The sequence below is a fragment of the Salvelinus fontinalis genome, chromosome 3 (assembly GCF_029448725.1).
Source record: "Salvelinus fontinalis isolate EN_2023a chromosome 3, ASM2944872v1, whole genome shotgun sequence".
Classification (NCBI taxonomy): Eukaryota; Metazoa; Chordata; class Actinopteri; order Salmoniformes; family Salmonidae; genus Salvelinus; species Salvelinus fontinalis.
The window spans coordinates 61,959,458-61,982,878 of NC_074667.1; the positions used below are offsets into that span (position 1 = coordinate 61,959,458).

The 23,421-nt window shown below is 46.8% G+C and overlaps 1 protein-coding gene across 8 annotated transcripts in view; it reads right to left on the reverse strand.

Annotated features, from left to right (window-relative positions):
- Positions 1–23,421, reverse strand: part of LOC129851288 (gamma-adducin-like) — a 154,219-nt gene that overhangs the window by 23,556 nt on the left and 107,242 nt on the right. For all 8 annotated transcript variants that reach the window (XM_055917725.1, XM_055917722.1, XM_055917727.1 and 5 more), the window contains 4 exons: positions 15,509–15,758; positions 6,001–6,139; positions 4,080–4,231; positions 2,952–3,032 (listed from right to left, as the gene is read on the reverse strand). In XM_055917725.1, the coding sequence (XP_055773700.1) occupies positions 2,952–3,032; positions 4,080–4,231; positions 6,001–6,139; positions 15,509–15,718 (582 nt within the window). In that variant the 5' untranslated portion in view covers positions 15,719–15,758. The remainder of the gene's footprint in view (positions 1–2,951; positions 3,033–4,079; positions 4,232–6,000; positions 6,140–15,508; positions 15,759–23,421) is intronic.

Here is a 23,421-nt window from a genome sequence, read left to right on the forward strand (position 1 = left end):
GAGTACAGTAGCCAGCTGTATAGTAGTCAGCTGGAGTATAGTAGCCAGCTGTATAGTAGCCAGCTGGAGTATAGTAGTCAGCTGGAGTATAGTAGTCAGCTGGAGTATAGTAGCCAGATGTATAGTAGTCAGCTGGAGTATAGTAGCCAGCTGTATAGTAGCCTGCTGGAGTATAGTAGCCAGCTGTATAGTAGTCAGCTGGAGTATAGTAGCCAGCTGTATAGTAGCCAGCTGGAGTATAGTAGTCAGCTGGAGTATAGTAGTCAGCTGGAGTATAGTAGCCAGATGTATAGTAGTCAGCTGGAGTATAGTAGTCAGCTGGAGTATAGTAGCCAGCTGTATAGTAGCCAGCTGGAGTATAGTAGTCAGCTGGAGTATAGTAGTCAGCTGTATAGTAGCCAGCTGGAGTATAGTAGTCAGCTGGAGTATAGTAGTCAGCTGGAGTATAGTAGCCAGATGTATAGTAGCCAGCTGTAGAGTAGCCTGCTGGAGTATAGTAGCCAGCTGTAGTATAGTAGTCAGCTGGAGTATAGTAGCCAGCTGTATAGTAGCCTGCTGGAGTATAGTAGCCAGCTGTATAGTAGTCAGCTGGAGTATAGTAGCCAGCTGTATAGTAGCCAGCTGGAGTATAGTAGTCAGCTGGAGTATAGTAGCCAGATGTATAGTAGCCAGCTGTAGAGTAGCCTGCTGTAGTATAGTAGTCAGCTGGAGTAGAGTAGCCAGCTCTAGTATAGTAGCCAGCTGGAGTATAGTAGCCAGCTGTAGAGTAGCCTGCTGGAGTAGAGTAGTCAGCTGGAGTATAGTAGTCAGCTGGAGTATAGTAGTCAGCTGGAGTATAGTAGCCAGATGTATAGTAGTCAGCTGGAGTATAGTAGCCAGCTGTATAGTAGCCTGCTGGAGTATAGTAGCCAGCTGTATAGTAGTCAGCTGGAGTATAGTAGCCAGCTGGAGTATAGTAGTCAGCTGGAGTATAGTAGTCAGCTGGAGTATAGTAGCCAGATGTATAGTAGCCAGCTGTAGAGTAGCCTGCTGGAGTATAGTAGCCTGCTGTAGTATAGTAGTCAGCTGGAGTATAGTAGCCAGCTGTATAGTAGCCTGCTGGAGTATAGTAGCCAGCTGTATAGTAGTCAGCTGGAGTATAGTAGCCAGCTGTATAGTAGCCAGCTGGAGTATAGTAGTCAGCTGGAGTATAGTAGTCAGCTGGAGTATAGTAGCCAGATGTATAGTAGCCAGCTGTAGAGTAGCCTGCTGTAGTATAGTAGCCTGCTGTAGTATAGTAGTCAGCTGGAGTAGAGTAGCCAGCTCTAGTATAGTAGCCTGCTGTAGTATAGTAGCCTGCTGGAGTAGAGTAGTCAGCTGGAGTACAGTAGTCTCAGTCGTCTCACAGAGACAAAGCTTCTGTGTGTGTGACTACAGTACCACAGTAAAGATTATGTTTCTAAATGTTACTCTGCCGTTTGTGACGGCATCAACCAAGAGAAACCAAACATATACTAGGAGTAGGATCTTTTCAACTTCCAAATATAAGTTGCCAACATTCTTCATTCAATTCAGTCATCACTAAGTTAACATCGGAGTGAAGGGTTCTGTATCTCTTTACAATGACATTTGGCCTAGTTATTCTTCTCTCTGGGAAGATCTCAATTCTCCTCGCGTCCTCTCGCCTCGTCTCCTTTTCAAAACCCATTGGAGGAGAAGGTCGGGGGGGAGGGACCTCTGGCTTTCTCCTCCAATAGGTTTTGAGAAGGAGACGAGGAGAGAGGAGAATGCAATTGAGATCTTCCCTCTGTCTCGGTCTCTCTGTGCTCTCTCTCTCCCTTTCTTTTTCTCTCTCTACTGAGTTACTGATCCAGTCTGAGCCCCACCCTGTCAGACAGCTGAGCGATGCTTGTTACTCCCACCTGTCAACAACTCACTGATTGTTCACCTGCAATGCACTTGACGTGTCACAGAAACAGGTGCTTGGAGTGAGTGAATGAAAGAGAGAGTGAGAGCGAGCGAGAGAGAGAGACCTACAGGGGAGGCCATTATTTTTTCTTCTTCTTAGAGCAGCAAATAGAAACTAAGAAATAGAAAGTAGAAATAGAAACTAATAGAAGCTTGTAAAGCACTTCCCCGAGCCAACAACAGCGGTTCTGCAGCAAAACTAGACAAGGACATCAACATTACCCAGCATTCACTACCACCACTGATACTAGACCAGAGACAATGACAAATAGACAGGGTGATTCTGGTAATAACATGGCAGCCAGTCAGACAATAACATGGACAATCACAGACGCAACAAACAGTCAGTGATAAAATACAAAAAGTAACATACAGTAGGAATTCCCACAGTCAGCAAATATCCCAATCTCACCAATAAAGAGATACAGTAATGTAACTGCAGGACAACATTGTATTCACCATATCAAGCACATTACTCTACTCCCCTAACCTCCACGGATTGACAAAACGCAGACCGGTGTGTGTGTGTGTGTGTGTGTGTGTGTGTGTGTGTGTGTGTGTGTGTGTGTGTGTGTGTGTGTGTCGGCCTCTGTGCCAGAATGTTAGATTTCTGCTAATCCAATAGTTCTCTCTCAAATAATTGAAGGAAATAGACGGCTGATTAAGCGTTGGCGCTGTTGTGCCGGTTTATGAGAAGGTCTGCCAGAAACCTTTTACTCCACATGGCGCAGTATACTGGCTTACTGGCACAAACACACAGACTACACCTCCAACCTGGGCTGTGTTCAGGACGACCAAATGGGATAAAACGCTTTGAATTGGAGAAGGACAATGAGCATTCTTATTGGACAATATCAGAGATAGTTGCTCTTCCATTTCAAAACCTTTTATGCTGTTTGGTACTACTGAACACGTCTAAAAAGAGAGCTCACTCCTGATTGGGTACAGGTTTGCTGGTTGTTATTGGGTGCATGTGCTTCCTGGTGCGTTGTGATTGGACTCACCAGGTTGGATGCGGACGCCTCAGCGAATGACAGTCCTCTGGGGATGATGAGGATGTGGTCCTGCTCTTTGCTGACTCGGACCTGGACACAACAACGTTAAAACACCTTGTTATGACCTTGAAACGTCACAGTGCTGCTGCTAACACTAACAAAACGTTAGGAACCTGAGGCTCAAACACACTGCTCCCAAACAAAAGGACGGGCACACAGTTGTATGTGTCTTGAAGACATATCCTGAGGGTAGTCCTGTAGGCAGGGGATAGACCGAACTCAGATGACACATACCTGCTTTCATGGTCTCAAAACAAGGTTCTACAGAACAGGTTTATGATGAGTTATGACACGGTTATGAGTGAGGTTACTGCAAGGTTTATTTCTAACTGTGATGTAGGAGCTGGCGAAGTGTGCCCAGCTGAACAGGTTCTAATAAAGGTATTTCTATGATTATCTAATGGTTGTCTTACTGTGATGTAGGAGCTGGCGAAGTGTTCCCAGCTGAACAGGTTCTAATAAAGGGTTTTCTATGATTATCTAATGGTTGTCTTACTGTGATGTAGGAGCTGGCGCAGTGTGCCCAGCTGAACAGGTTCTAATAAAGGGTTTTCTATGATTATCTAATGGTTGTCTTACTGTGATGTAGGAGCTGGCGAAGTGTGCCCAGCTGAACAGGTTCTAATAAAGGTATTTCTATGATTATCTAATGGTTGTCTTACTGTGATGTAGGAGCTGGCGCAGTGTGCCCAGCTGAACAGGTTCTAATAAAGGGTTTTCTATGATTATCTAATGGTTGTCTTACTGTGATGTAGGAGCTGGCGAAGTGTTCCCAGCTGAACAGGTTCTAATAAAGGTATTTCTATGATTATCTAATGGTTGTCTTACTGTGATGTAGGAGCTGGCGAAGTGTGCCCAGCTGAACAGGTTCTAATAAAGGGTTTTCTATGATTATCTAATGGTTGTCTTACTGTGATGTAGGAGCTGGCGAAGTGTGCCCAGCTGAACAGGTTCTAATAAAAGTATTTCTATGATTATCTAATGGTTGTCTTACTGTGATGTAGGAGCTGGCGCAGTGTGCCCAGCTGAACAGGTTCTAATAAAGGGTTTTCTATGATTATCTAATGGTTGTCTTACTGTGATGTAGGAGCTGGCGAAGTGTGCCCAGCTAAACAGGTCCACCAGTCTGTAGAGGCTGGCCAGCTTGCAGCGTGTCTGCTTCTCCCCCTTCACCAGAGTGGTAGACTCCACTCCATACATGTCGTTGATGGGAGTGACCATTCCAAGGCCTGGAGAGGGGGCGAGCAGAGAAAGCGAAGCAGAGAGGGTTAAAAATGTTTATTTTATTTTATTGTTGAGTGTGGGGATTGATAGCTCTCTTGTTCTCTGTATAATTATCAATATGAATATATGAATAATGACATGAATCATTAACAATCAATACACACGGCCTGCATATTAGATTACCTGCAGCCTGCGAATCGAGACAGACCATGCTCTCTCCATTCTAAGCACTAAGGACATCAACTGTTCTAAGAGGAAACCAATTCAATCATTCAATACATATTTTATTTACAGAGACAAGATACTAAACAGATTTCAGATCAGTTGTTAATAACCGATAATAACCATCCGAGACAGAGGTAGATGACATCTGGGTTCGTCTCATCTAACCAACTGATTCACTATAGAGTGCTCTACACTGAACAGTGGACACAAATAGCAACATGCCATCCTTTGACACTGGCAATGTTAATATCAAAGAAAATTCTATGTAGTTACAGTACATTTTAAATAATTAAATAATCTTACTTCACATATTTCTTAAGTAATATATAATACTTGACAATTTTATCCTTTTCATTCCTCATTTACAACAAATTACAGCAAATTCCATAACTTCACGCTGGCTGCTGAGATTAGTGGTGTTATTATGTGGACATATTATGGGATATATGAGGTATAACTGAGGACTCTATATTACAGTGGTTGTCGTGGTAATTCATCATTAGTTCCACATTCCGAGGTCTGTAATTGCATGATTGGAAACAGACTTCACATGTGGAAACCTGGACTGAACAGGGGATGAAAACAGAGGGAAATATGCAATGCTTTTCCAGAGTCAGCTAGGAGGGACAGGTTACTGATAGATAGTGTGTGTTTCTGTGTATGAGTTTGCGTTCTACCAAGTGTGTGTGTGTGTGTGTGTGTCTGTACAGATTTGGAAGTCTCCACTTTTCAAAAACAATAGTTAAAAACGGGCCGTACCAACACTACTACTTACTGACGGGGGTTACTGACCGTACCAACACTACTTACTGAGGGAGTTAACTGACCGTACCAACACTACTTACTGAGGGGGGTTACGGGCCGTACCAACACTACTTACTGAGGGGGGTTACGGGCCGTACAAACACTACTTACTGAGGGGGGTTACGGGCCGTACCAACACTACTTACTGAGGGGGGTTACGGGCCGTACCAACACTACTTACTGAGGGGGGTTACGGGCCGTATCAACACTACTTACTGAGGGGGGTTACGGGCCGTACCAACACTACTTACTGAGGGGGGTTACGGGCCGTACCAACACTACTTACTGAGGGGGGTTACTGGCCGTACCAACACTACTTACTGAGGGGGGTTACGGGCCGTACCAACACTACTTACTGAGGGGGGTTACGGGCCGTACCAACACTACTTACTGAGGGGGGTTACGGGCCGCACCAACACTACTTACTGAGGGGGGTTACGGGCCGTACCAACACTACTTACTGAGGGGGGTTACGGGCCGTACCAACACTACTTACTGAGGGGGGTTACTGACCGTACCAACACTACTTACTGAGGGGGGTTACGGGCCGTACCAACACTACTTACTGAGGGGGGTTACGGGCCGTACCAACACTACTTACTGGGGGGGGGTTACGGGCCGTATCAACACTACTTACTGAGGGGGGTTACGGGCCGTACCAACACTACTTACTGAGGGGGGTTACGGGCCGTACCAACACTACTTACTGAGGGGGGTTAAGGGCCGTACCAACACTACTACTTACTTAGGGGTGAGGTGCTGAAGCCAGCCACGGATGAAGACATGAAAAAGTCAGCGATCTGTCGGAGGGCCAGGAGACCAGTGGGGTTGTTGCCTTTCTTCTTCTGCTCCTCAATCAGCCCCTCCAACTCATCCTTAAAGGCCTGGAGACGAGGGGAGAGAAAATGAAGAAGAAGAAACATTAATCACAGATTAGACTGGAGGTCCTTGGGTGTCACTCTCTCAGTAAACCCAGACTGACTGACTGGTCTAAACTGGCTGACCAGGGACAGAGAGGTCTATCCTTCTGTAATCTCCACGTCCTCAAGTCCCCCTGCACTACTTACAGCAGTACTGATACATGCACACACTACTACACACCCTTCTTTACCCCATTCTGTCTTCTCTGTCTTCCTCTCCATCTCTTCTCTGTTCACCTCCCTTCCTGACTGTGACCCAGCCACAACTGGAACTAGGACAGGTAGAGCTAAGGATCAAGGAAACTGAGCCGAGTCACACGCAAACACACCGCCCACACACTCTTCAACAGCAGGGCTTAGATTTACCACAGTGTTGACTATATTTAACCTCACGAGTCATCAAATGAATTATGCCCAGTACAAGAGTTACAAGGCAATAACGTTGGTATCCCGTTACATCTCATTATCTCTTTATAAAAACAACACTATAATTTGAGAGATAAACGGTTTACAATAGCACGGTTAGTCGTGATGTACAGAAACACATCAATCAGGAAAATAGCATCTCATGTCAAATGTTAGCTATATAAACCAGAAAAATAAACTGAATTGTAATAAACAAGTAACAGCTTGTTAGAATGACTGACAACAGGATGGGCCACCATGTTGCAATTGTTACTTTTGCAAGAGAGGAACCGTTGTTCCGTTACTCAGGGACCTGGGTCAACTCTTATCAACGCCTTACAGCGCATCTCTTAAAAACAAGATTCAGAGAGGGGGAAGAAATAGGACGTGACACCATTTCAGTACAATGACTTCCTAAATAGGAACACATCCAATATTCATGTTTGTATTCCATGTCTCTCACAGACACACACACACTTGCATAAGAGTAGTCAACTCCACAACAGCCTGGGTATAGATTCAGAGTCTCACCCTAAACACAAAACATTTCTGACAGTCTACTCTTCTAACCCCCCCCCCCAGCCGGCTGGCCCCATGGGATAGTCCATTATTGTTTGCGGATGGTATCGGGTCGATTAATTTCTCCCCTTGTGGGGGTGGTATTGTAACATCTCTACAGCATCCCCTGGGAAAACAGAACAGGACACAGAGCCACTATAACTCTAGGGGTTCTGAGGGGTTCTGAGTCGGGGCCAAACATTCCGCTGTCGTTCGGGCCCTGTTGCCATAGTGACGGTTTTGGCTAGGTCTGGTTGCTGCACTGCAGTGGTGCGGATGTGGATAGGGTGTCTGCTGGGCTTGGGGTTTGTTCTGGACTTTTCTATTATACTGTTGACTGTGCTGTTACAGGCTGGAGTGAAAAGACTTGTCATAAACTCCATATTGTTCCCATGGTTCTATTTATCAGGCCTGGGGGGGATCCTGTGTGCGGAACTTGGTTACAACTGCCTTCATTACTTCTGCATCAGTCTTAATAGTATTTTACTGGAAAAGGCCTGCACGTGTGTATGACACACACACACACACACACACACACACACACACACACACACACACACACACACACACACACACACACACACACACACACACACACACACACACACACACACACAGTGGCAGGCATTTGCAGTGTGCGAGCTTGTGATGTGTTCAAAGACAGATTATAACGCTGAGCGGCAGGGATTTCATCCCCATCACCTTCATCTAACAGATTACAGTGGATGTGATCATGCATTTTTCGACCCTCTAATCCTCTGCATAGACTAAAATAAAACACAGACACAGCTCACGGAAGAGCATGTTAGCTAGCTGCTGTGGTGTGTGTGTGTGTGTTTAAACCCACGAGGCAACCCTGTGCCATAACACTGTCCTAACATTGTTTCAACTCAAACAGCCAGAGCCCAAATCTAATCAGGCTGGCCTGGGGTCCTTCTCTTGACATGAATAGCTGTCCACCATCCTGCCTGAGGGAGAAAAAAAACAACACTAAACTGAAAAGCCAAGCCACGTTTCACAGAGAGTTTTCCCACTTTCATGAGCCACGTCTCCAGTTATTGGTTGGAGCGTATGGGAGGACGTGTGTGATTGGTTGGACGGTCAGGCTGTTATCCTCAAATCAGAAAGAGAGGATTCCGCGAGCATTCACAACGAAGAGATATTCATCTTTCAAAATGGCGTCTTTAATATAGTCTTTGAGGTTCTCTCTCATTAAGACATGCAGATTGGAGCTGGTCCAATAGCAGTCATTGTGAGAAGAAATCTCTTTGAGGATACACACTGACCGTCGGGTCTGTCGGGTCAGTCTGACACAGCTCTGACAAAAGGGCTACGATTAGGAGAATACCTCCAAAGACTTCCCCTTTTAATCGTATCGGAATAAAGGCTTATATTTTGTGTGAGAAAGCCATAAACAGCACTATATTAAAGCCTTCAGTGTATAAATGTTACACAGCACATCTACAGTACGTAATATTTCTGTATTACCTAACGTGTTGTTAAAAGAAATCAGCCTCGCATTCAACTATCTATTTGTTGGGATGATCCTCTTCCTGCTGACTGTACGGCGGCTGACAGACAGGTAAGACCGCTGGGATACAGCTGAACCCTGTAGCGTGGGAAAGCACAACATTTATAACTAGACTGTAGCTGGGTTTGCTATCGAGCGTATTGTGTATGATGGGAGGTGATGAAAGGGTTTTACGTCACCACTGACAGTTTTAATGACACCCCGGCCTCATCCAGACACACAATCTGGTCAAATAAATACTCACAGTTAGACACACACACACACACACACACACACACCATGGTCCAAGTGAATCATAGCATACCCTGTAATTACAACTAGACACACTCCCAACAGCCTTGCTAGTTTAGTCAGCACAATGATACTCTTTCATGTGGACTGTGTTGCAAGGTGGGAGAGACCGAGAAAGAGAGAAAGGGATATGTTAACTTGCTTTGGCAATGTTAACATTCGTTACCCATGCCAATAAAGCCCTTAAATTGAATTGAGAGAGAGGAGAGAGAGAGAGCAAGTGCCAGCCAATCAATGCTATTGACGTGCGCGTCAGTAAAAATCCGTCCCCCATTCCAGCTGCAACACTGCCTGCAGAGAGGAACGGTCTGGCAGACCAATAGAGATACTGTACATCCCAGCTAGCACCCTATTCCCTATATAGTGCACTACTTTTGACTAGCGCTTTCCTCCCTGGGGGTTTGTACTGCCTAACCTAACATCTCAATACTTCAGTACAGCGCCATCTTGAATGTGCAGCTGAAATCTCTCTCTCGCTCTCTCCGTATCTCTCTCTCTTTTTCTCTTCTTCTCTCTGTTTCTCCATCTCTCTCTACTTCTCGGTCTCTCATTGAAAGATAATGTAAAAAAAAAGATATCTAAGCAATATTGCTCTATAACGTAAATCCCAAACCAAAAGCTATCAAGGCAACGTTGAGAAAACGTAAATCCCAAACCAAAGCATAGCTAAAAAACGTTGCTTTATAACCTAAATGCCAAACTAAATGGGAGAGTCTCTCTGAATAGCTTCCAGCTTGGAGTTTCAAAGGTTCCTCAGAGTACACATGCTAATGTTCTTTAGAACAAGATGTTCAAAGTTATGAAGAGAACATCAACAGAAAGAAAGCATGGATGAAACACTTCCTCTCCTCTCACAGGGGGATGGAGTCAGGGAGGCTCTATAAATTATACAGTCAGTTTAAGCCTGAGAAGAAGAAATAAAAGTCTGCTTCCTTCTCCCAAACCGCAGTAGCAGTAAATATACACAACCCAACAGCACACACACACACACACACACACACACACACACACACACACACACACACACACACACACACACACACACACACACACACACACACACACACACACAGCTTCCCTATTTTCCGCATCGCATCACTAAATCACTCAGATTAAGTGAGCCTTGCTGTGCTCCACCGATCGAGACGTGCACATCTGATTGGTTGAGATGGGTCACGTATATAGACCTATTGTCTTGTTCCCATGCAGTCATGTGACTGGGAGGGAATGAGTCTGAAATGGCACCCTATTCCCTATATAATGCACTACTTTTGACCAGAGCCCTATGGGATCCCTATGGTCCCTAGTCAAGAGTAGTGCACTATATAGGGAATATGGTGTCACTTCAGACACAGGCCAAGACTCCATAGGAACTAGTGTGCCTGGGAGGAAATGACACCACATAGGAAACCAGTGCAGTTATTCTCTCCACTCTGTCTATTGGCCCATTGTTATAGGACCAGGAGTTTTTCCTGACTACGAGATCTATCCAGAAGAGAAAAAATGTGACATGGTCAGGGAAAACTCTGGGCCCTGGACCAGTTTACCAGGTGAGGTGACATGGTCAGGGAGAACTCTGGGCCATGGACCAGTTTACCAGGTGAGGTGACATGGTCAGGGAGAACTCTGGGCCATGGACCAGTTTACCAGGTGATGTGACATGGTCAGGGAGAACTCTGGGTCCTATAGACCAGTTTACCTGGTGATGTGACATGGTCAGGGAGAACTCTGGGCCCTGGACCAGTTTACCTGGTGATGTGACATGGTCAGGGAGAACTCTGGGCCCTATAGACCAGTTTACCTGGTGATGTGACATGGTCAGGGAGAACTCTGGGCCATGGACCAGTTTACCAGGTGATGTGACATGGTCAGGGAGAACTCTGGGTCCTATAGACCAGTTTACCTGGTGATGTGACATGGTCAGGGAGAACTCTGGGCCCTGGACCAGTTTACCTGGTGATGTGACATGGTCAGGGAGAACTCTGGGCCCTGGACCAGTTTACCTGGTGATGTGACATGGTCAGGGAGAACTCTGGGCCCTACTTATTGAAGCTGATTACAACAACAACAACAATAGCCTCCATCTTACAGAAAACACCAGCTTCTATCATATGGTATAGTGTATATAGCACTATGCCTGCAGCACTAGACTACAGCCAGTCAGCTGTGCTCAGCAAGCTGGTTAGTTCCTTCTGGTCTAGATCAGTCTTTAAATATAGTCTCTCTCATGGGCTGTCTCGAGAAAACATCGCTCTCCCCTGAAACACACCGGTCTCCCCTGAAACACACCGGTAACACAACAAACTAACCCCATGTTCAGAGAGAGAGCGAGGGAGCGAGAGAGAGGGCAAGAAATAGAGAGCGAGAATGCAGGGAGAGAGAAGAGAGCGAGAGAAAGAGAGAGAGAGAGAAAGAGACATGGAAAGAGATATGGAAAGAGAGAAAGAGAAAGAGAGAGAAAAAGAGAGAAAAAGAGAGAAAAAGAAAGAGAGGGAGAAAGAGAGGGAGGGAGAAAAAGAGAGAAAAAGAGAGAGAAAACGAGAGAAAAAGAAAGAGAGAAAGAGAGAGAGAGATGGAAAGAGAGATGGAAAGGCAGAGTGCTGGAGGGAGATGTATGTTGTTGTGAGAGTAGTGTTATACTAGTGTTGGAACCAGATAACCCACATGAGACAGATGACAACAATATGCCCTCCGGGACGTCACCTGTCATTAGTTCATAGGTTCAGGCTGTGGCTCACACACAATCAAAACAAAAACACACACAGATACATGCACATGTACGCACATACTCACGTAGGCAGGCACACACACACACACACACACACAACCCTTCAACATAGACATTTTCAGACAAAAGACACAAAGTTTAAAGCAGAGAGACTCTCTCTGTGCTCCTCTCCTGATCTCTCGACAGCTGGTATAAAAGCGCGCCAAAGAACCTGCGGTGGCATGTGTTGAATGTGGATCCCATTTAACGCTTTAAATAGAACACGGCTACACCAGTGCACGCACACACTCGGACACACACACTCGGACACACACACACACACACACACACACACACACACACACACACACACACACACACACACACACACACACACACACACACACACACACACACACACACAGCCAAAAGCTATGAACCTGAGCTACAGACATGTCCTGCCTTGAGTCAATACCTGCAGGTAAACAAACAGGTGTATCTGAGTGATTTAGGGGCTTGGACAACAGACTACAGAGTTTACAGATAACAGCAGAGGCCATTCTGAATGGTGCAGGGCTAGTAAGCTATCCTGTTTATGTGGAAGGGTGTGGTAGGTAGACTCTGTGGCAGTACTGTTGGGTCTGCTGGGCTGAAACAGTCTGCTGCCTGCTGGAGTCTTTCTGTGGTGTCTGTCAGTGTGTTAACCACTAAGAGGTTTGAAATGGCAACCGCCGGCAAAAAGCAGGGAAACTCTCATTCAAACAGAATATGTCCAATTCCCAACAACTGGTGAACAATTGTCCTCTTGAAGTCAAATTGAGCATCAGGCCAGATGCACCTCTGTTTCTCCCGCACACACAGCCCCCCCCCCCCCCCCCCCGCACACACAGTCCCACCCCTCACTTACAGGACTCTGTAGTATCTGTGTGACTCTCCTTTCTACCCCCCCCCCCTCTCTCTCCTACTTACAGGACTGTAGTATCTGTGTGACTCTCCTTTCTACCCCCCCCACCTCTCTCCTACTTACAGGACTGTAGTATCTGTGTGACTCTCCTCTCTATCCCCTGCCCCCACCTCTCTCCTCCTCCCCCTCTCTCCTACTTACAGGACTGTAGTATCTGTGTGACTCTCCTTTCTATCCCCTCTCCCCCCTCTCTCTCCTCCCCCTCTCTCCTACTTACAGGACTGTAGTATCTGTGTGACTCTCCTCTCTATCCCCCCCCCCCCCCTCTCTCCTCCCCCCCCTCTCTTCTACTTACAGGACTGTAGTATCTGTATGACTCTCCTTTCTATCCCCCCACCTCTCCCCTCCCCCTCTCTCTCTCCTACTTACAGGACTGTAGTATCTGTGTGACTCTCCTCTCTACCCCCCCCCACCTCTCTCCTCCCCCTCTCTCTCCTACTTACAGGACTGTAGTATCTGTGTGACTCTCCTCTCTATCCCCTCTCCCCCACCTCTCTCCTCCCCCTCTCTCTCTCCTACTTACAGGACTCTGTAATATCTGTGTGACTCTCCTCTCTATCCACTCCCCCCCTCTCTCTCCTCCCCCTCTCTCTCTCCTACTTACAGGACTGTAGTATCTGTGTGACTCTCCTCTCTACCCCCCCCACCTCTCTCATCCCCCTCTCTCTCTCCTACTTACAGGACTGTAGTATCTGTGTGACTCTCCTCTCTATCCCCCCCACCTCTCTCCTCCCCCTCTCTCCTACTTACAGGACTGTAGTATCTGTGTGACTCTCCTCTCTATCCCCCCCCCCCCCCCCCCTCTCTCTCCTCCCCCTCTCTCTCTCCTACTTACAGGACTGTAGTATCTGTGTGACTCTCCTCTCTATCCCCTCCCCCCCTCTCTCTCTCCTCCCCCTCTCTCTCTTCTACTTACAGGACTGTAGTATCTGTGTGACTCTCCTCTCGATCCCCTCTCCTCCCCCTCTCTCTCTCCTACTTACAGGACTCTGTAGTATCTGTGTGACTCTCCTCTCTATCCTCTCCCCCCCTCTCTCTCCTCCCCCTCTCTCTCTCCTACTTACAGGACTGTAGTATCTGTGTGACTCTCCTCTCTATCTCCCCCCCCCCTCTCTCTCCTCCCCCTCTCTCTCTCCTACTTACAGGACTGTAGTATCTGTGTGACTCTCCTCTCTATCCCCTCTCCCTCTCTCTCTCCTCCCCCTCTCTCCTACTTACAGGACTGTAGTATCTGTGTGACTCTCCTCTCTATCCCCTCTCCCTCCTCCCCCTCTCTCCTACTTACAGGACTGTAGTATCTGTGTGACTCTCCTCTCTATCCCCCCTCTCTCTCCTCCCCTCCCCCTCTCTCTCCTACTTACAGGACTGTAGTATCTGTGTGACTCTCCTCTCTATCCCCTCTCCCCCACCTCTCTCCTCCCCCTCGCTCCTACTTACAGGACTGTAGTATCTGTGGGACTCTCCTCTCTATCCCCTCCCCCCCTCTCTCTCCTCCCCCTCTCTCCTACTTACAGGACTGTAGTATCTGTGTGACTCTCCTCTCTATCCCCTCTCCCCCTCTCTCTCCTCCCCCTCTCTCCTACTTACAGGACTGTAGTATCTGTGTGACCCTCCTCTCTATCCCCTCCCCCCCTCTCTCTCCTCCCCTCCCCCTCTCTCTCTCCTACTTACAGGACTGTAGTATCTGTGTGACTCTCCTCTCTATCCCCTCCCCCCACCTCTCTCCTCCCCCTCTCTCCTACTTACAGGACTGTAGTATCTGTATGACTCTCCTTTCTATCCCCCCTCTCTCTCCTCCCCCTCTCTCCTACTTACAGGACTGTAGTATCTGTGTGACTCTCCTCTCTATCCCCTCTCCCCCCTCTCTCTCCTCCCCCTCTCTCCTACTTACAGGACTGTAGTATCTGTGTGACTCTCCTCTCTATCCCCTGCCCCCACCTCTCTCCTCCCCCTCTCTCCTACTTACAGGACTGTAGTATCTGTGTGACTCTCCTCTCTCTCCTCCCCTCCCCCTCTCTCTTCTACTTACAGGACTGTAGTATCTGTGTGACTCTCCTCTCTATCCCCCCTCGCTCTCCTCCCCTCCCCCTCTCTCTCCTACTTACAGGACTGTAGTATCTGTGTGACTCTCCTCTCTATCCCCTCCCCCCCTCTCTCTCCTCCCCCCACCTCTCTTCTACTTACAGGACTGTAGTATCTGTGTGACTCTCCTCTCTATCCCCTCCCCCCCTCTCTCTCCTCCCCTCCCCCTCTCTCTCCTACTTACAGGACTGTAGTATCTGTGTGACTCTCCTCTCCTCCCCCTCTCTCTCCTACTTACAGGACTGTAGTATCTGTGTGACTCTCCTCTCTATCCCCCCTCTCTCTCCTCCCCTCCCCCTCTCTCTCCTACTTACAGGACTGTAGTATGTGTGTGACTCTCCTCTCTATCCCCTCCCCCCCTCTCTCTCCTCCCCTCCCCCTCTCTCTCCTACTTACAGGACTGTAGTATCTGTGTGACTCTCCTCTCTATCCCCCCCTCTCTCTCCTCCCCTCCCCCTCTCTCTTCTACTTACAGGACTGTAGTATCTGTGTGACTCTCCTCTCTATCCCCCCCCTCTCTCTCCTCCCCTCCCCCTCTCTCTCCTACTTACAGGACTGTAGTATCTCTGTGACTCTCCTCTCTATCCCCCCCACTTCTCTCCTCCCCCCACCTCTCTCCTCCTCCCCCTCTCTCCTACTTACAGGACTGTAGTATCTGTGTGACTCTCCTCTCTATCCCCTCCCCCCCACCTCTCTCCTCCCCCTCTCTCCTACTTACAGGACTGTAGTATCTGTGTGACTCTCCTCTCTATCCCCTCCCCCCCTCTCTCCCCTCCCCCCCTCTCTCCTACATACAGGACTCTGTAGTATCTGTGTGACTCTCTTCTTCTGTTCCATCATATTGAAGTCCTGTCTGAGGTCAGGTGACATGTTCCTCTCTCTCAGGTACTCGGGATCGTTGGGGTCGATGCGGTCAAAGTATCGTTCCTTAGGACCACCGGGTCCTCCGCCGCCGCTGGGCGTGGGAGGGGTGGTCACCACGGCGTGATGGCCGCCTGTGCTCATGCCTGCTTCCTACGCTGCTCTGATCGAGCTCAGCTTCTCACTGGAACGAGGGAGAGAGAGAGAGAGGGTTAGAATAGAGATCTGACAGTTTGAGTTGCATCATTCAAGTTGCTTGAGATAATGTCACTTGCAACCTGTAACTGCAACAGTAATTGTGTCCAAATTGCTGTGTGACAGCGGTTTTACACTGAACTAAACTAAAAGACGCAATGGAAATAGGACAGATATGTTGAAAAACAATGGAAATAGGACAGATATGTTGAAAAACAATGGAAATAGGACAGATATGTTGAAAAACAATGGAAATAGGACAGATATGTTGAAAAACAATGGAAATAGGACAGATATGTTGAAAAACTATGGAAATAGGACAGATATGTTGAAAAACTATGGAAATAGGACAGATATGTTGAAAAACAAGTCCAGAACATGTAGTTCCCAACTTCCCATGTAGTGGTGGAAAGGTTTATCATCCCAAAGGGAACATTCTAATTCGCCAGACTGTGGGAAAACAATTGTTTTAAGTCGTGTTGCAAACTACTATTGAGCACAGATGCAGAGCCCCGAGTTATGAATACACACAAACTAAGTCTATTCCTGTGGGAAACAACTGATCCAAATGAAAAGAATCCAAACTAGCATGAACCATTGACTTAAAAAAAAATCCAAACTAGTGGCAAACAGACAAGTCAAAGAGGACTACCACTGCAAAATAAGTGAAATCCAATGAACAGCAACCATTCAATTTAACCAAACTGCATGCTAAACAGACAGTGAGACATGAGTATGCAGAGCCCCAGGTCAAGTGTAAATACAAAGTCAATTCATTTGACCATCACCTTTTCTAAAGAAGCCATTCCTATGACATTACTCTTCAAACAGAGAGATACACAGACAGAAGTACAAGCCATTCCTATGACATTACTCTTCAAACAGAGAGATACACAGACAGAAGTACAAGCCATTCCTATGACATTACTCTTCAAACAGAGAGATACACAGACAGAAGTACAAGCCATTCCTATGACATTACTCTTCAAACAGAGATACACAGACAGAAGTACAAGCCATTCCTATGACATTACTCTTCAAACAGAGAGATACACAGACAGAAGTACAAGCCATTCCTATGACATTACTCTTCAAACAGAGAGATACACAGACAGAAGTACAGGCCATTCCTATGACATTACTCTTCAAACAGAGATACACAGACAGAAGTACAAGCCATTCCTATGACATTACTCTTCACACAGATAGTACTCTTCACACAGATACACAGACAGAAGTACAAGCCATTCCTATGACATTACTCTTCAAACAGAGATAAGTACAGGATAACAGGTGACAGTAACATGTCCCACAGGGGACAGACGGACAGAGAGGAAACAACAGGAACGTGTCTGCCAAGCAGGAAGAGGATGCCCATCCTATCAGGTCGTCTGCTGTGGGAAATGTTGCTCTCTGATTGGTCAACGATCTGATGCCAGCAACAGGAGTCAGGACCCGCTCTGACTCTGGACAGATTTGTTTCCATCGTACACACACACACACACACACACACACACACACACACACACACACACACACACACACACACACACACACACGCTGTTATCTACATGGAACGTGCTCCAGAGCGGGAGAGAAAGACAAACAAAGCGAACGGGAGAGAGAGAGACTCATATTTTGTTAGCCCATCAGGGTCATGACTGGGTTAGTGAATACATTTCCCCTGACTGCTGCCTCACCCTGTTCCAGTTGGCATGACAACACACAACAGTTGGAAACAGCTATAGTACGTCATGTGTTATTGACTCTCCTGAACCACTTGTTGCCAAATGAAGGAGAGAGCACAACAACGTCTGCAAAAGGGCCATGGATTTAATGACGGTATGAAAGATCAACTAACGAGACAGAGAGTATAAGAAACCATCTCCCAGGTTGCTTTGCGGCGTGGTTGTGCAGGTCGAAGGCTTCCGCATGCTCCGGTTTGGCTGGCGCCTAGCCGAGTGAGCTCACATACTCTCTTCAAAGACCTTCGCTTGAAAAAGCAAAAAGCGGCAGTAGTTCTGTTTGTCCATCTTGAAATGCCGTAGCCAGTATACACTTCCTCAAAATAGTCTGAATTCATTTAAGATAACTCAACAACTGTCATTCATTTTGACGGTTCTGCCGAGGAGATCTTAGTCATGCAATTTCACATGACTAAAATGTTTGGTGCAGTATTTCTCTTCGGCCTCGAGAAAAATAGTTGTGTGGACGAACAGACGGAAAAAAACTGTTGCCGAAGACCAAAACGTCACAAAATGTCATCATAATATATGCATGAACTTTTCCAGATGGGAAGCATGCGGATCGCCTTCAGGTTAAGCCTTGTATTAGAGATGGGAGGGGCAGTATTAGAGATGGGAGGGGCAGTATTAGAGATGGAAGGGGCAGTATTAGAGATGGAAGGGGCAGTATTAGAGATGGAAGGGGCAGTATTAGCGATGGGAGGGGCAGTATTAGAGATGGAAGGGGCAGTATTAGAGATGGAAGGGGCAGTATTAGAGATGGAAGGGGCAGTATTAGCGATGGGAGGGGCAGTATTAGCGATGGGAGGGGCAATATTAGCAATGAGAGGGGCAGTATTAGCAATGGGAGGTATTAGAGATGTAAGGGGCAGTATTAGAGATGTAAGGGGCAGTATTAGAGATGTAAGGGGCAGTATTAGAGATGGGAGGGGCAGTATTAGAGATGGGAGGGGCAGTATTAGAGATGGGAGGGGCAGCATTAGAGATGGGAGGGGCAGCATTAGAGATGGGAGGGGCAGCATTAGAGATGGGAGGGGCAGTATTAGAGATGGGAGGGGCAGTATTAGAGATGGAAGGGGCAGTATTAGCGATGGGAGGGGCAGTATTAGCGATGGGAGGGGCAGTATTAGAGATGGGAGGGCAAGTATTAGCAATGAGAGGGGCAGTATTAGCAATGGGAGGTATTAGAGATGGGAGGGGCAGTATTAGAGATGGGAGGGGCAGTATTAGAGATGGGAGGGGCAGTATTAGAGATGGGAGGGGCAGTATTAGAGATGGGAGGGGCAGTATTAGAGATGGGAGGGGACGTATTAGAGATGGGAGGGGACGTATTAGAGATGGGAGGGGACGTATTAGAGATGGGAGGGGACGTATTAGAGGCGGGAGGGGACGTATTAGAGGCGGAGGGGACGTATTAGAGATGGGAGGGGCAGTATTAGAGTTGGAAGGGGCAGTATTAGAGGCGGAGGGGCAGTATTAGAGATGGGAGGGGCAGTATTAGAGATGGGAGAGGCAGTATTAGAGATGGGAGAGGCAGTATTAGAGATGGGAGGGGCAGTATTAGAGATGGAAGGGGCAGTATTAGAGATGGAAGGGGCAGTATTAGAGATGGAAGGGGCAGTATTAGCGATGGGAGGGGCAGTATTAGAGATGGAAGGGGCAGTATTAGAGATGGAAGGGGCAGTATTAGAGATGGAAGGGGCAGTATTAGAGATGGAAGGGGCAGTATTAGAGATGGAAGGGGCAGTATTAGAGATGGAAGGGGCAGTATTAGAGATGGAAGGGGCAGTATTAGAGATGGAAGGGGCAGTATTAGAGATGGAAGGGGCAGTATTAGAGATGGGAGGGGCAGTATTAGAGATGGAAGGGGCAGTATTAGAGATGGAAGAGGTAGTATTAGAGATGGAAGGGGCAGTATTAGAGATGGAAGGGGCAGTATTAGAGATGGAAGGGGCAGTATTAGAGATGGACGAGGTAGTATTAGAGATGGAAGGGGCAGTATTAGAGATGGAAGGGGCAGTATTAGAGATGGAAGGGGCAGTATTAGAGATGGAAGGGGCAGTATTAGAGATGGAAGGGGCAGTATTAGAGATGGAAGGGGCAGTATTAGAGATGGAAGGGGCAGTATTAGAGATGGAAGGGGCAGTATTAGAGATGGGAGGGGACGTATTAGAGATGGGAGGGGACGTATTAGAGATGGAAGGGGCAGTATTAGAGATGGAAGGGGCAGTATTAGAGATGGAAGGGGCAGTATTAGAGATGGAAGGGGCAGTATTAGAGATGGAAGGGGCAGTATTAGAGATGGAAGGGGCAGTATTAGAGATGGAAGAGGTAGTATTAGAGATGGAAGGGGCAGTATTAGAGATGGGAGGGGTAGTATTAGAGATGGGAGGGGTAGTATTAGAGATGGAAGAGGTAGTATTAGAGATGGAAGGGGCAGTATTAGAGATGGGAGGGGCAGTATTAGAGATGGGAGGGGTAGTATTAGAGATGGAAGAGGTAGTATTAGAGATGGAAGGGGCAGTATTAGAGATGGGAGGGGCAGTATTAGAGATGGGAGGGGTAGTATTAGAGATGGAAGAGGTAGTATTAGAGATGGAAGGGGCAGTATTAGAGATGGAAGGGGCAGTATTAGAGATGGAAGGGGCAGTATTAGAGATGGAAGGGGCAGTATTAGAGATGGGAGGGGCAGTATTAGAGATGGGAGGGGTAGAGAGTAGGCTGACCTCAACCAGGTGGCTTGAGGTTTCCACCCAACAGAGAGAGAGCGACCACTACAGCTGGAACTGTTTTCACACACAGACAGACAGAGACAGACAGAGAGAGAGAATGTAAACATATGTTTCCCATGACAATAAAAAACATTGAATTGAGAGAGAAAGCCAGAGAGACCTCTACAGCTGAGATTGTTTACCAATCACTCCAGTCACATGACCGCAGGCCACTTAAGAGGGTTACCCTAGTAGCAGAGAAATATCTACTGTACCTACCGTCTCACTCTCTCTCTCCCTTTATTTCCTGTCTCTTTCCCTTCCTTCCTCTTTCTCTCTCTTTTTGCCCAAGTCCTCTATCCCTTGGATTTGAACGAGGGAGGGAGTTAGGGATGGAGGAATAGAGGGATGGAGGAATAGAGGGATGGAGGAATAGAGGGATGGAGGAATAGAGGGATGGAGGAATAGAGGGATGGAGGAATAGAGGGATGGAGGAATAGAGGGATGGAGGAATAGAGGGATGGAGGAATAGAGGGATGGAGGGGGAGAAGGTAGGTTATTTTCTTTGCTGCTCTGCGTTGCTAAGCTGCTCCTTCGGGTCTAATGGAACTCAACAAGATGTTTCATATTAAGAGCCACAACGCACAGATCTGGGCTACCCTGCAGTCTGGACCCGACCCGGTGTGTTGAACAACGCTCTGGGCTACCCTGCAGTCTGGACCCGACCCGGTGTGTTGGACAACGCTCTGGGCTACCCTGCAGTCTGGACCCGACCCAGTGTGTTGAACAACGCTCTGGGCTACCCTGCAGTCTGGACCCGACCCGGTGTGTTGGACAACGCTCTGGGCTACCCTGCAGTCTGGACCCGACCCAGTGTGTTGAACAACGCTCTGGGCTACCCTGCAGTCTGGACCCGACCCAGTGTGTTGAACAACGCTCTGGGCTACCCTGCAGTCTGGACCCGACCCGGTATGTTGAACAACGCTCTGGGCTACCCTGCAGTCTGGACCCGACCCGGTGTGTTGAACAACGCTCTGGGCTACCCTGCAGTCTGGACCCGACCCAGTGTGTTGGACAACGCTCTGGGCTACCCTGCAGTCTGGACCCGACCCGGTGTGTTGAACAACGCTCTGGGCTACCCTGCAGTCTGGATCCGACCCGGTGTGTGTGTTTCAATGGGACTGCATAGACTCAGAGGCGGCTATGAGCTGGTGCGCATGGTGGTGACTTCAGGCCCTGCAAGTTCCTCTCGGTGTTGCAAGGGACACAGCTATAATAGTTTTAACATACAGTAGGGGAACTTGTACGGACACAAAGCAAGACGAATGATCTCTATGACTTTATTGTAAGACACAATTAATACATTTCCCTCAGAGCTAATGTACATAGTACCAGTCTGTCTGTATGTACACTACATGTTTGAGCTAAACTCCAGTAGGTATATCATATGTGTACATAGTACCAGTCTGTCTGTACACTACATGTTTGAGCCAAACTCCAGTAGGTATATTATGTGTGTACATAGTACCCATCAGTTAGTATATACAAAATACTATTACAAGTGAAAGACAACATAGATTCAAAGCCAATGTAGTGACAGGTTGTCTGATAGTCTGACCAAATAGGCCATCGCCATGACACTGGAGACAAGTGCATGCTGGACATTCCGATGCCATGCCCAGCTGACCAATGAGCTGACACTTGTGACCCTGAGAGGGGAATGGCTTAGGGGGATGACATGAGTTAACGAGTTTACAACGTTGTCATGACAAATAGGGCCAATAGTGCATCCTACAGCAGGGTTTCCCACGATGCAATTTAAATAGACAGAATATGAGACTTACTATCCTGTCTAATATGGGCTGTAATGTAGTACTACAGTATATGAGACTTACTATCCTGTCTAATATGGGCTGTAATGTAGTACTACAGTATATGAGACTTACTATCCTGTCTAATATGGGCTGTAATGTAGGACTACAGTATATGAGACTTACTATCCTGTCTAATATGGGCTGTAATGTAGGACTACAGTATATGAGACTTACTATCCTGTCTAATATGGGCTGTAATGTAGTACTACAGTATATGAGACTTACTATCCTGTCTAATATGGGCTGTAATGTAGGACTACAGTATATGAGACTTACTATCCTGTCTAATATGGGCTGTAATGTAGGACTACAGTATATGAGACTTACTATCCTGTCTAATATGGGCTGTAATGTAGGACTACAGTATATGAGACTTACTATCCTGTCTAATATGGGCTGTAATGTAGGACTACAGTATATGAGACTTACTATCCTGTCTAATATGGGCTGTAATGTAGGACTACAGTATATGAGACTTACTATCCTGTCTAATATGGGCTGTAATGTAGGACTACAGTATATGAGACTTACTATCCTGTCTAATATGGGCTGTAATGTAGGACTACAGTATATGAGACTTACTATCCTGTCTAATATGGGCTGTAATGTAGGACTACAGTATATGAGACTTACTATCCTGTCTAATATGGGCTGTAATGTAGGACTACAGTATATGAGACTTACTATCCTGTCTAATATGGGCTGTAATGTAGGACTACAGTATATGAGACTTACTATCCTGTCTAATATGGGCTGTAATGTAGGACTACAGTATATGAGACTTACTATCCTGTCTAATATGGGCTGTAATGTAGGACTACAGTATATGAGACTTACTATCCTGTCTAATATGGGCTGTAATGTAGGACTACAGTATATGAGACTTACTATCCTGTCTAATATGGGCTGTAATGTAGGACTACAGTATATGAGACTTACTATCCTGTCTAATATGGGCTGTAATGTAGGACTACAGTATATGAGACTTACTATCCTGTCTAATATGGGCTGTAATGTAGGACTACAGTATATGAGACTTACTATCCTGTCTAATATGGGCTGTAATGTAGGACTACAGTATATGAGACTTACTATCCTGTCTAATATGGGCTGTAATGTAGGACTACAGTATATGAGACTTACTATCCTGTCTAATATGGGCTGTAATGTAGGACTACAGTATATGAGACTTACTATCCTGTCTAATATGGGCTGTAATGTAGGACTACAGTATATGAGACTTACTATCCTGTCTAATATGGGCTGTAATGTAGGACTACAGTATATGAGACTTACTATCCTGTCTAATATGGGCTGTAATG